At 40.8% G+C, this 10091-nt stretch overlaps 1 protein-coding gene across 1 annotated transcript in view; it reads left to right on the top strand.

Moving 5' to 3' along the window:
* The first annotated feature begins 7143 nt into the window (after positions 1–7143).
* The window catches only part of LOC143285202 (mitochondrial inner membrane protease subunit 2-like), a 207533-nt gene continuing 204585 nt past the window's right edge, over positions 7144–10091 (top strand). The window contains exon 1 of the mRNA XM_076592447.1: positions 7144–7310. Within this exon, the coding sequence (XP_076448562.1) occupies positions 7200–7310 (111 nt within the window). The 5' untranslated portion in view covers positions 7144–7199. The remainder of the gene's footprint in view (positions 7311–10091) is intronic.

The following is a 10091-nucleotide window of genomic DNA, read 5'->3' as shown; positions in this document are numbered from 1 at the left end:
ACACACACAAATGGCACATACACGTACATACACGTGCACACACACGTACTTATACTGACGTGCACACACACACACACATACACACACTGACAGACACTGGCACGCAGACACAGACACAGACAGACAGAGAGACATCAGTACACACACACACACACACACACACACACACACACACACACACGCACTTACAGCCACAGTGCCAACAGCCGGTTGTCAGTTTTAGTTCACAATCTTTTTTTTTTTTTTTTTTTTTTTTTGCTTGTTTGTTTGTTTTTCTTCTCTTTTTCTTCTTCAGTTCTTCTTCCTGTCAATTTCAGTTGGAACTGTTACGAGGTTGCTTCTCGCGTGATCTCTCTTTCTATAGGGCTATAATTAGATGGCTCCGTGTGCCAGTGCAGAACATGAAGTCGATGATAATCATGACGGTACTTGTTCTAGTTTCCTCGGGTACAGCTTCATTTCAGATGTTTTAGATTAAAACACTCACTGGTAAAAATATCCACAAATGCAGAGTGATGGCCTCGAGGTCTGAGCGCGCTGGTTCGAATCACGGCTCAGCCGCCGATATTTTCTCGGCCCCCTCCACTAAACCTTGAGTGGTGGCCTGGACGCTAGTCGTTCGGATGACGGAGACGATAAACCGAGGTCCCGTGTGCAGCATGCACTTAGCGCACGTAAAAGAACCCACGGCAACAAAAGGGTTGTTCCTGGCAAAATTCTGTAGAATAATCCACTTCGACGGATAGGAAAAACAAATAAAACTGCACGCGGGAAAAACTGATACAAAAAAATGGGGTGGCGCTGTAGTGTAGCGACGCGCTCTCCCTGGGGAGAGCAGCCCGAATTTCACACGGAGAAATCTGTTGTGATAAAAAGAAATACAATTACAAATGATTACATTAATGATATGGACGGGCTACTTATACTGATAGCGCCTATTCTCGGTCGAAGACCAACTGAACCTGTACTGAAGCGCTTCACAGACACAGGGTCATTTGCATGACAACAGGCTGTCTACTGCCTTGGTTGAGCAGACTGACAGCTGCCATTGGAGGCTCATCATCATTCGTTTCCTGTGTCATTCAGATTTCAGGCACTGCAGACGTTTGCACACTCAGACAGACATATGACATTTTTAATCTATCCATCTATCTATCTATCGGATGAGGCGATAAAACGAGGTCCCCGTGTGCAGTATCAATAAACTCCGCTTCCTCTTCTCCAAGTCAGTTGTCAAAGTCCATGATTCACAGACATACCGAAATGTTGAGATGACCAAGATTCGCAACAGTTTGAGATGAGCGTGATGTTCTTGTCACTCAAAATTATTGAAGACTTTGTTTCAAAAGTACAAGGGAAATAATCGAATATCGAGGCGAGAGGTTTGTCCACTGCTGCTCCCCCTTGGGTCGAAGGGGGGACACAAACTTTCACAAAAATGAGAAAAAATACTACAAATAAAATAAAACCAATTCAGATTTCGGTACAATAGACTGACAGCTTGAATCTTTTGAATGTCAATAAATATAAACATTTTCAAGGTATCATTTGTTCTTTCCGTTTACTGCTTGTTCTGATTTTGCATGTGAAGGCGAAGGTCGTCTGCTTCAAAATGGAATAGTGACGTTCAAAACGCAAGTTACCAGGGACGTTTCAGCTTCTTTATCTTGTTTACGATTTGCACATTTGTTGTGTTGACGTTGAGAGAAACGTTTTCGGTGAGAATAGCTTGAGCGTTCATTTTCACATGCCTAAAACGTACGTTTACATTAATATAATGAGAGCAAAAGTGAGAGTTCGACTGTACTTGTGGGTCACTCAGTCTGGTCACGCAGACTTGACGTTTGTCAACGTTTGTGACTGACAACTGTTTTTTGAGTCTTGATTGATGTCAGATCGTTAGGACGGTTAGATATCAGATACAGTGTTACACCAGAATGTACATGCATGTTCTTATCTGTGCAAGTTACAAACGTGATTAGAAAACATAAAACATTGGCGTTCAACTAAAAGCTATGTAAAACTGAAACTAGATCCAGCAGAACTGATATTTTGATTTTCAAAGCATGATTAACTAAAACAACTGTATCTGCTTATCAGCAGCTGAAAAGCAGTCCTGTGACCTTTATCTCTGAATGTCCAAAACCTGATCAGGACTCAAGTCTGTCCATCTTTACTTTTTCCGCTGAATAGTAATTGATATTCACAGTTGCTCTGAGCAGTCATCTTTTAATATTGTTGTATAGGTAGATCAGAGAATGGTTAATATTTTTATCTGCTAAAACATTGTCCATGAGGGTTTGGGTTCGTATCCTGGTCAAAACTGTTTTGTCATTCAGGAGGAGGGGGGTAGAGGAGGTGCAGGGTAATGTGTGTGGTGTGTGTGTGTGTGTGTGTGTTGGAGCTCATGTACGTTTATATGTATTTGACTGTGCTTTCATATCTGTGAAACTGCATGTTTGGTGCATATCTGTTATGCATGTGTGGGTGTATGTGTGAATGTGTGTCTTCATGTTTTACATTTATTTGCTTATTTATCATCATTGTTGCCTTATTTATTTATTTATGTATTTATTCATCTATTATTATTATTATTTTATTATTATTATTATCATTACTACTACCTTTTTTATATTATGATTATTATTTATTTATTTATTTATTTATTTAATTATGTAAACTTATCTATTATTTATTCACCTTTTTTTTTTCTTCTTTTTTTTCTCAAGGCCTGACTAAGCGCATTGGGTTACGCTGCTGGTCAGGCATCTGCTTGGCAGATGTGGTGTAGCGTATATGGACTTGTCCGAATGCAGTGACGCCTCCTTGAGGTACTGAAACTGAAACTGAATTGTCATTCAATGATATGATAAACTGAAGTCCCATGTGCAGCACATATTTTGCATTCTGGGAAAAGAACCTATGACAACACAAGTGTTCTCTTCTGGTGAAATTCTTTAGATGAAATCCACTCTTGACAGATACACAAATATATGATTGCATGCATGCACTCAAGGCTTGACTATGTCAGTTAGGTTATGATGCAGGTCAGGCATCTGCCTAACCGATGTGTTGTAGTGTATAAATGGTTTTGTCCAAAGAGACAGAGACACCTCCTTGAGAAACTGAAACTGCAGTAGTGGAAAGGGGTGGGGGTTAAAAATGATTGACCTTTTGTGATTCAAACCTCACTTCCAGTTTCCTTAGTGCCCTGTCTGCTGTGCTGTCACTCCACAGTTACATCCTCAATCCAGGACTGGCACTACTTCTAGAATACAAATGTGTGTGAGCTTCTCTTCTCTCTGTCTCTGTCTGTCTGTCTTTCTCTCTTTGAGTGTGTGTGTGTGTGAGTGAGTGTGTGTATGGATGTGTGCTTGTTAATCTCTGATACATGTGTATTTCAGTTTGTATTGAAGATTTAAAACTGTTGTGTGTTTTAGCAGTGTTATGCATTTACAGTATTTGTGTTGACATTGCAGATTCTTTAGCGCTGACAGACTGACCTAACTTTAGAGGACAGTGGGTATGATTTGGAAGCAGAACTTGCAAGTAACGGAGCACTGAAATCCCGCTCTCGCCCTTTCTCCTAAGTTTGACTGGAAAATCAAACTGAGCGTCTAGTCTTTCGGATGAGACGATAAACCGAGGTCCCGTGTGCAGCACGCACTTGGCGCACTGAAAAAGAACCCATGGCAACGAGAGTGTTGTCTCCTCTGGCGAAATGACGTAAAATGAAATCCACTTTCATAGGTACACAAATATGTAAGCATGCACTCAAGGCCTGACTAAGCGCGTTGGGTTATGCTGCTGGTCAGGCATCTGCTCAACAGATGTGGTGTAGCGTGTATGGATTTGTCCGAACGCAGTGACGCCTCCTTGAGAAAGTGAAACTGAAACTGAAGTGCCAGACTCCTGTGGATGTCATCTACATCCGACAGTAATGAAGCCATGAACAGTGTTACCCAGTCTCAATGATGAAGATCATCATCATCTGTGTTGCTTCATAACAGTACATTAAAGTGGTAAGAACTGTGTGTGCATACTCATGATTGTGCATTTTCACTGTTAGCTTCTATCTATCTTTTTTCCATTCTCCAGGGTTTTTGTGTTTTTTTTTTTTCATTTTCTCAGCATGTCTGTATTTCTGTTTCTGTGGTTTCCTGTGTCGATGAAAAGTATTGTATGATTTGTATAATTGTGTGTGTGTTGAGTTGTGTGTGTGTGTGAATAGAATAGAATAGAATAGATTTTATTGTCATGAAACCGTAAGGTTTATAAGACACAAGTGCAATGGTAAATGAATGAACGAATGAAAACACACACAATTAATCAATCAGTTAATGCAGTAAATTGCAGCAGCATTCATAAACAAATTTTCCCAATCTAGTTTGTATAAGTTCATCATCTGTTAGCATCACCTGACTGGGAATATGTCCTGTGTTATTCGAATTTTGAATATCCTTTAAAAAATGTTGCCTTAAGGTTTTATATTTAATATAATGTGTAAGCATGATAATTAATATAATGTGTGTGTGTGTCTGTGTGTGTGTGTGTCTGTGTCCGTGTCTGTGTGTGAACTTGTCAAGAAGAGCATATATTTTTATACAAGTATGCTTGCATCTACACAGAAAAGCACACAAAGATGCACCCACATTTACACGTGTGCACACCTGCACACACACACACACACACTCTCTCTCTCTCTCTCTCTCGCACATTTAACACATGCATGCCTGCATGCACACACACACGCACACGCACACACACACACACATAAACACAGAGACAAACAGACACAAACACACATGCACACACACACACACACACACACACACGCACACAAACACAGAGACAAACAGACACAAACACACACACAACACACACACACACACACACACACACACACACACACACACAGACATCTCACTGACATTTATATTTATACATATACACAAAAACAAAATGAAACAAAACCAAAATTAGTCCTGGCAGCTGATGCTTGCTCAAAGTGCTCACTGGCACGGCAAGCAAAAGAACTGAATTTCACTCACACAAGCTTGGACTGTGTTGAGAAAGTGACACTTTGCTCTGCGATGAGCGGTATTCATATCTGCACTTTGTAGTACTGCATTGTTGAGATCACTTCTATCATGTCCGGGCATTTGTGCTCTTGTTTTGGATAATGCATTATTATTTATGTACTGCTTCATGTGATGCGTTTAGAGCCCATCTGTGGTGCCAGAGTTTGCTTGAATCCTTGCTTGGCCAAACGCCACAGTCAGTTACAAGACAAAACTGGGCCACTACAGTCAGGTTACAAGTTAAGATTACTTTGTCATGTCTTTGAGATGGGCAGGACCAGTGGATTTTTGTTGATTGTTTGTTTGTTTGTTGTTTTTGTTTTGTATAAAACTGACCATGTTGAACATGTGTAGGTTGAGCAGTGACCTTGGCTAGTGATAATACACCTGATTAAGGAGCAATAGTCTGCTTACAAACAAACAAACAAAATCCTGTGTGAAATTTGGATTGCTGTTGTCAGGGAGTTTTTCTTTTAAATTTTTTTTTTCTGCCTGCATGTGTACTTGTTTTACAATTAAAGTGGGGTTTTTTTTTTTGTTTTTTGTTTTTGCATCATATAAGTGGAGTGATGGCCTAGAGGTAACGCGTCCGCCTAGGAAGCGAGGGAATCTGAGCACGCTGGTTCGAATCACGGCTCAGCCGCCGATATTTTCTCCCCCTCCACTAGACCTTGAGTGGTGGTCTGGACGCTAGTCATTCGGATGAGACGATAAACCGAGGTCCCGTGTGCAGCATGCACTTAGCGCACGTAAAAGAGCCCACGGCAACAAAAGAGTTGTTCCTGGCAAAATTCTGTAGAAAAATCCACTTGGATAGGAAAAACAAATAAAACTGCACGCAGGAAAAATACAAAAAAAATGGGTGGCGCTCTCAGTGTAGCGACGCGCTCTCCCTGGGGAGAGCAGCCCGAATTTCACACAGAGAAATCTGTTGTGATAAAAAGAAATACAAAATATAAGTACAAAATATCATTATTATTATTATTATTATTTTTATTTTTATTATTTAACCCTTTAACTGTTGTAAATGGGTATGCTCATTAATGCAGGACTGCCATTTCATCATGATAAAAGTGACAGGTCTTAACGTAAAGCTCAGGACGTCCATCATCATTCACTATTTTGGACTTCTTGGGATTGTATTACTTTTGACCAGCAGAACCAGTTTCACCACTTCAGGCCAGACATAGTACAAAACGTATGAAATAAACTTGAAGTTTATGTCTTTCTGTGACATGGTATGCAAAGTTATTGGACTAAACATGTCTAAAAAGGTCATTTTGTGCAATTTGTCGTGACGGTTTCCATGGAAACGAATCCAAAATGGCCTGCAAACAAAAAAATTAAAAGCTTAAAACTTCGATACCTTTATAGATATGTTATTTCTGTTTGTTTTATTTGATTTATTTGTATTTGTTCTTTATTATAGTGCAGTGGTATTTTGGAATTTGAATAAATACATTTTTTTGTTGTTGTTGTTGTTGAAATGTGTATAAATTCCTTGACATAATTTTTTCCAAATGACTGTATATTCATTCTTTTACTAGTACTATACAAACCACTACACTATAATAAAGGTGAATACACAAAGAAAGAAAGTACCAAGTTTGAACGTGCTATCTTTTAAAGTTTTTGAGCATTAGCATTTTGAAAAATGGTATTAGAGGACAAAACACAAAACTGAGAAAACAGGAAAAGAAGGAGATGTGCTTGGTACTCACAAGAAATCACACATGTTGATGCTGTTTGAAGCTTTATTTAAGTGAATATAGTACCCAGGTGAAACGGACTATAAAGATTAGATGCTGAAGAAGCAAATTATGCGAAAAAACGAAAATCACAAAAAATCATTATTTTGGTCAAAATTTCACTACCGTGTCTGGCCTTAAGTTAAAGGCTCAAAGGAATTGCAAAATAGATCTGTACCACACTGATCTCCTTCCACTAGTGTTCAGCAGTTTTAGAGGTTTGGCGCTTTGGATTGCTGTGGAACAGAAAAGTCTTCCATCACTTTACAGGGGTTCCTAGGTGATACCTCTGGAGGAAGAAGAAGAAGAAGAAGAAGAAGGACAACAACGACGACGAGGGAAGAGGAGGAGGAGGAAGAGGGGGAGGAAGATGGGGTTGTTTGGGGCCCTGGCCAAGACAGTGGTGTTTGCAGTGCCGGTGTCAGCCACATTCTTTGACTTGGTCGGCACCGTTGTGGCTGTGGAAGGGGTGTCCATGCAGGTGAGTGCAATGATAGTGTTGTCGCTGTAAGGTGTATAATTATTATTGTTATTATTGTTGTTAAACTTCGTGTGGAGTGATGGAGAGGTAACGTATCTGCCTAGGAAGCGAGAGAATCTGAGTGCACTGGTTTGAATCCCAGGACACAGGCGCCAGTATTTCTCCCCCCTCCACTAGACCTTGAGTGGTGGTCTGGACGCTAGTCATTCGGATGAGATGATAAACTGAGATCTTGTGTGCAGCATGCATTTAGCGCATGGAAATGAACCCATGGCAACAAAAGGGTTGTCCCTGGCAAAATTCTGGAGAAAATCCACTTTAATAGGAAAACAAATTAAAAACTGCAGGCAGGAAAAAGAAAAAAGGGTAGTGCTCTCAGTGTAGTGACACACTCTCCCTGTGGAGAGCAGTCCGAATTTCAGACAGAGAAATCTGTTGTGACAAAAAAGAGTAATACAATATAATACAGTACAAATCAATACAATACAGTTCATTAGACTAGGCATGCTCAGCTTATATCACAGATTGACACAAGCTTACATTTGGGAACAGCAAAGTGAGAGCTGTATGATCAATGTTTTCTCCATGGCAATGGAAAGTCATTTACAGCTTTGTCTTTTGTGAAGGACTATGACTCTCAAACTAGAAGGCAAGATTGTACTGGCTTTTAGTGCTGCAGTCTTGGGGGGGGGGGGGGGGGGGGGGGGGGGGGGGCTAGTTGGCCTTTTGGGGAACCATCCCAATGCCGAGAGAGTAGGGGTGTAACTTGGGCAAGACACTCTCCACTATAGTCAGATTCTAGCCCAGATTTTCGGGACAACAGTTGCCTTCTCTGCTGTTCTGATGGTCATAGTCATAGACATGACTGACTATCATACATTACGTCCAGAGGGAACACTGGTTCAGCTTTTAAACACGTTATTCTCTTCAGCTATATAGACTGCAGTACTAAGAGGTCTGCTTCCAAAAAGAATCAGGGTGGGAGTGCCAAGAGTTGTCACTGCATGCAAGGACAGGGGCAGAGACAGAGATGGTTGTTTTACATCCCTTGACAGATGGTGCCAGAGTTTGCTTGAATCCTTGGTTGGCCAAACGCCACAGTCAGTTACTAAGACAAAACTGGGTCACTACAGTCAGGTTACAAGTTAAGATAACTTTGTCATGTCTTTGAGATGGCAGGACCAGTGGATTTTTGTTTGTTTGTTTGTTTGTTGTTTTTTGTTTTATATAAACCTGACCATGTTGAAAATGTGTAGGTTGAGCAGTGACCTTGGCTAGTGATAATACACCTGATTAAGGAGCAATAGTCTGCTTACAAACAAACAAACAAACAAACAAAATCCTGTGTGAAATTTGGATTGCTGTTGTCAAGGAGTTTTTCTTTAAATTTTTTTTTTCTGTCTTCACGTGTACTTGTTTTACAATAAAAGTGGGTTTTTTTTTTGTTTTGGGGGTTTTCAGAATTTTGCCACAACCCTTTTGTTGCTGTGGGTTCTTTTACGTGGGCTGAGAGCATGCTGTTCACAGGACCTCTGTTTATCATCTCAACTGAATGACTTACATCCAGACCACAACTTGAAGTCAAGTGGAGGGGAGTGGGGGGGGGCGGGGGGGGGGGGGGGGGGGGGGGGAGTCAAAATCACAGACCATTTTTTGGACTGGAACCTTTTGGACACATGCCTCCAAGCTAGGTGCATTGCCACTAAGCCACTGTGCTCCATTGTCTATACACAGAGATAGATGAATGTGTGTGTGTGGCTGGTGAGATGGAATGATTCGTTCATCTATGTGGTTTTTTGTTGTTGTTCAGTTTTTAAACACATTATTCTCTTCAGCTATAGACTGCAGTACAAAGAGGTCTGCTTCCAAAAAGAATCAGGGTGGGAGTGCCAAGAGTTGTCACTGCATGCAAGGACAGGGGCAGAGACAGAGATGGTGGTTTTACATCCCTTGACAGATGGTGCCAGAGTTTGCTTGAATCCTTGGTTGGCCAAACGCCACAGTCAATTACTAAGACAAAACTGGGTCACTACAGTCAGGTTACAAGTTAAGATAACTTTGTCATGTCTTTGAGATGGCAGGACCAGTGGATTTTTGTTTGTTTGTTTGTTTGTTGTTTTTTGTTTTATATAAACCTGACCGTGTTGAAAATGTGTAGGTTGAGCAGTGACCTTGGCTAGTGATAATACACCTGATTAAGGAGCAATAGTCTGCTTACAAACAAACAAACAAAATCCTGTGTGAAATTTGGATTGCTGTTGTCAAGGAGTTTTTCTTTAAATTTTTTTTTTTCTGTCTTCACGTGTACTGGTTTTACAATAAAAGTGGGTTTTTTTTGTTGTTTTTGGGTTGTTGTTTTTTCAGAATTTTGCCACAACCCTTTTGTTGCTGTGGGTTCTTTTACGTGGGCTGAGAGCATGCTGTTCACAGGACCTCCGTTCATCATCTCAACTGAATGACTTACATCCAGACCACAACTTGAAGTAAAGTGGAGGGGATTGGGGGAGGGCGGGGGGGGGGGGGGGAGGGGGGGGGAGTTAAAATCACAGACAGTTTCTGGACTGGAACCTTTTGGACACATGCCTCCAAGCTGGGTGCATTGCCACTAAGCCACAGCTCCATTGTCTATACACAGAGATAGATGAATGTGTGTGTGTGTGGCTGGTGAGATGGAATGATTCGTTCATCTATGTGGTTTTTGTTGTTGTTGTTGTTGTTGTTGTTGTCTTCACCAACCACAGTAGGGACAGCAGGAACAAAAAAGCTGATTGCAGTCGAGTC

This window comes from Babylonia areolata, chromosome 8 (genome assembly GCF_041734735.1).
Source record: "Babylonia areolata isolate BAREFJ2019XMU chromosome 8, ASM4173473v1, whole genome shotgun sequence".
NCBI classification, from domain to species: Eukaryota; Metazoa; Mollusca; class Gastropoda; order Neogastropoda; family Buccinidae; genus Babylonia; species Babylonia areolata.
This window is presented reverse-complemented; position numbering and strand designations above follow the sequence as displayed.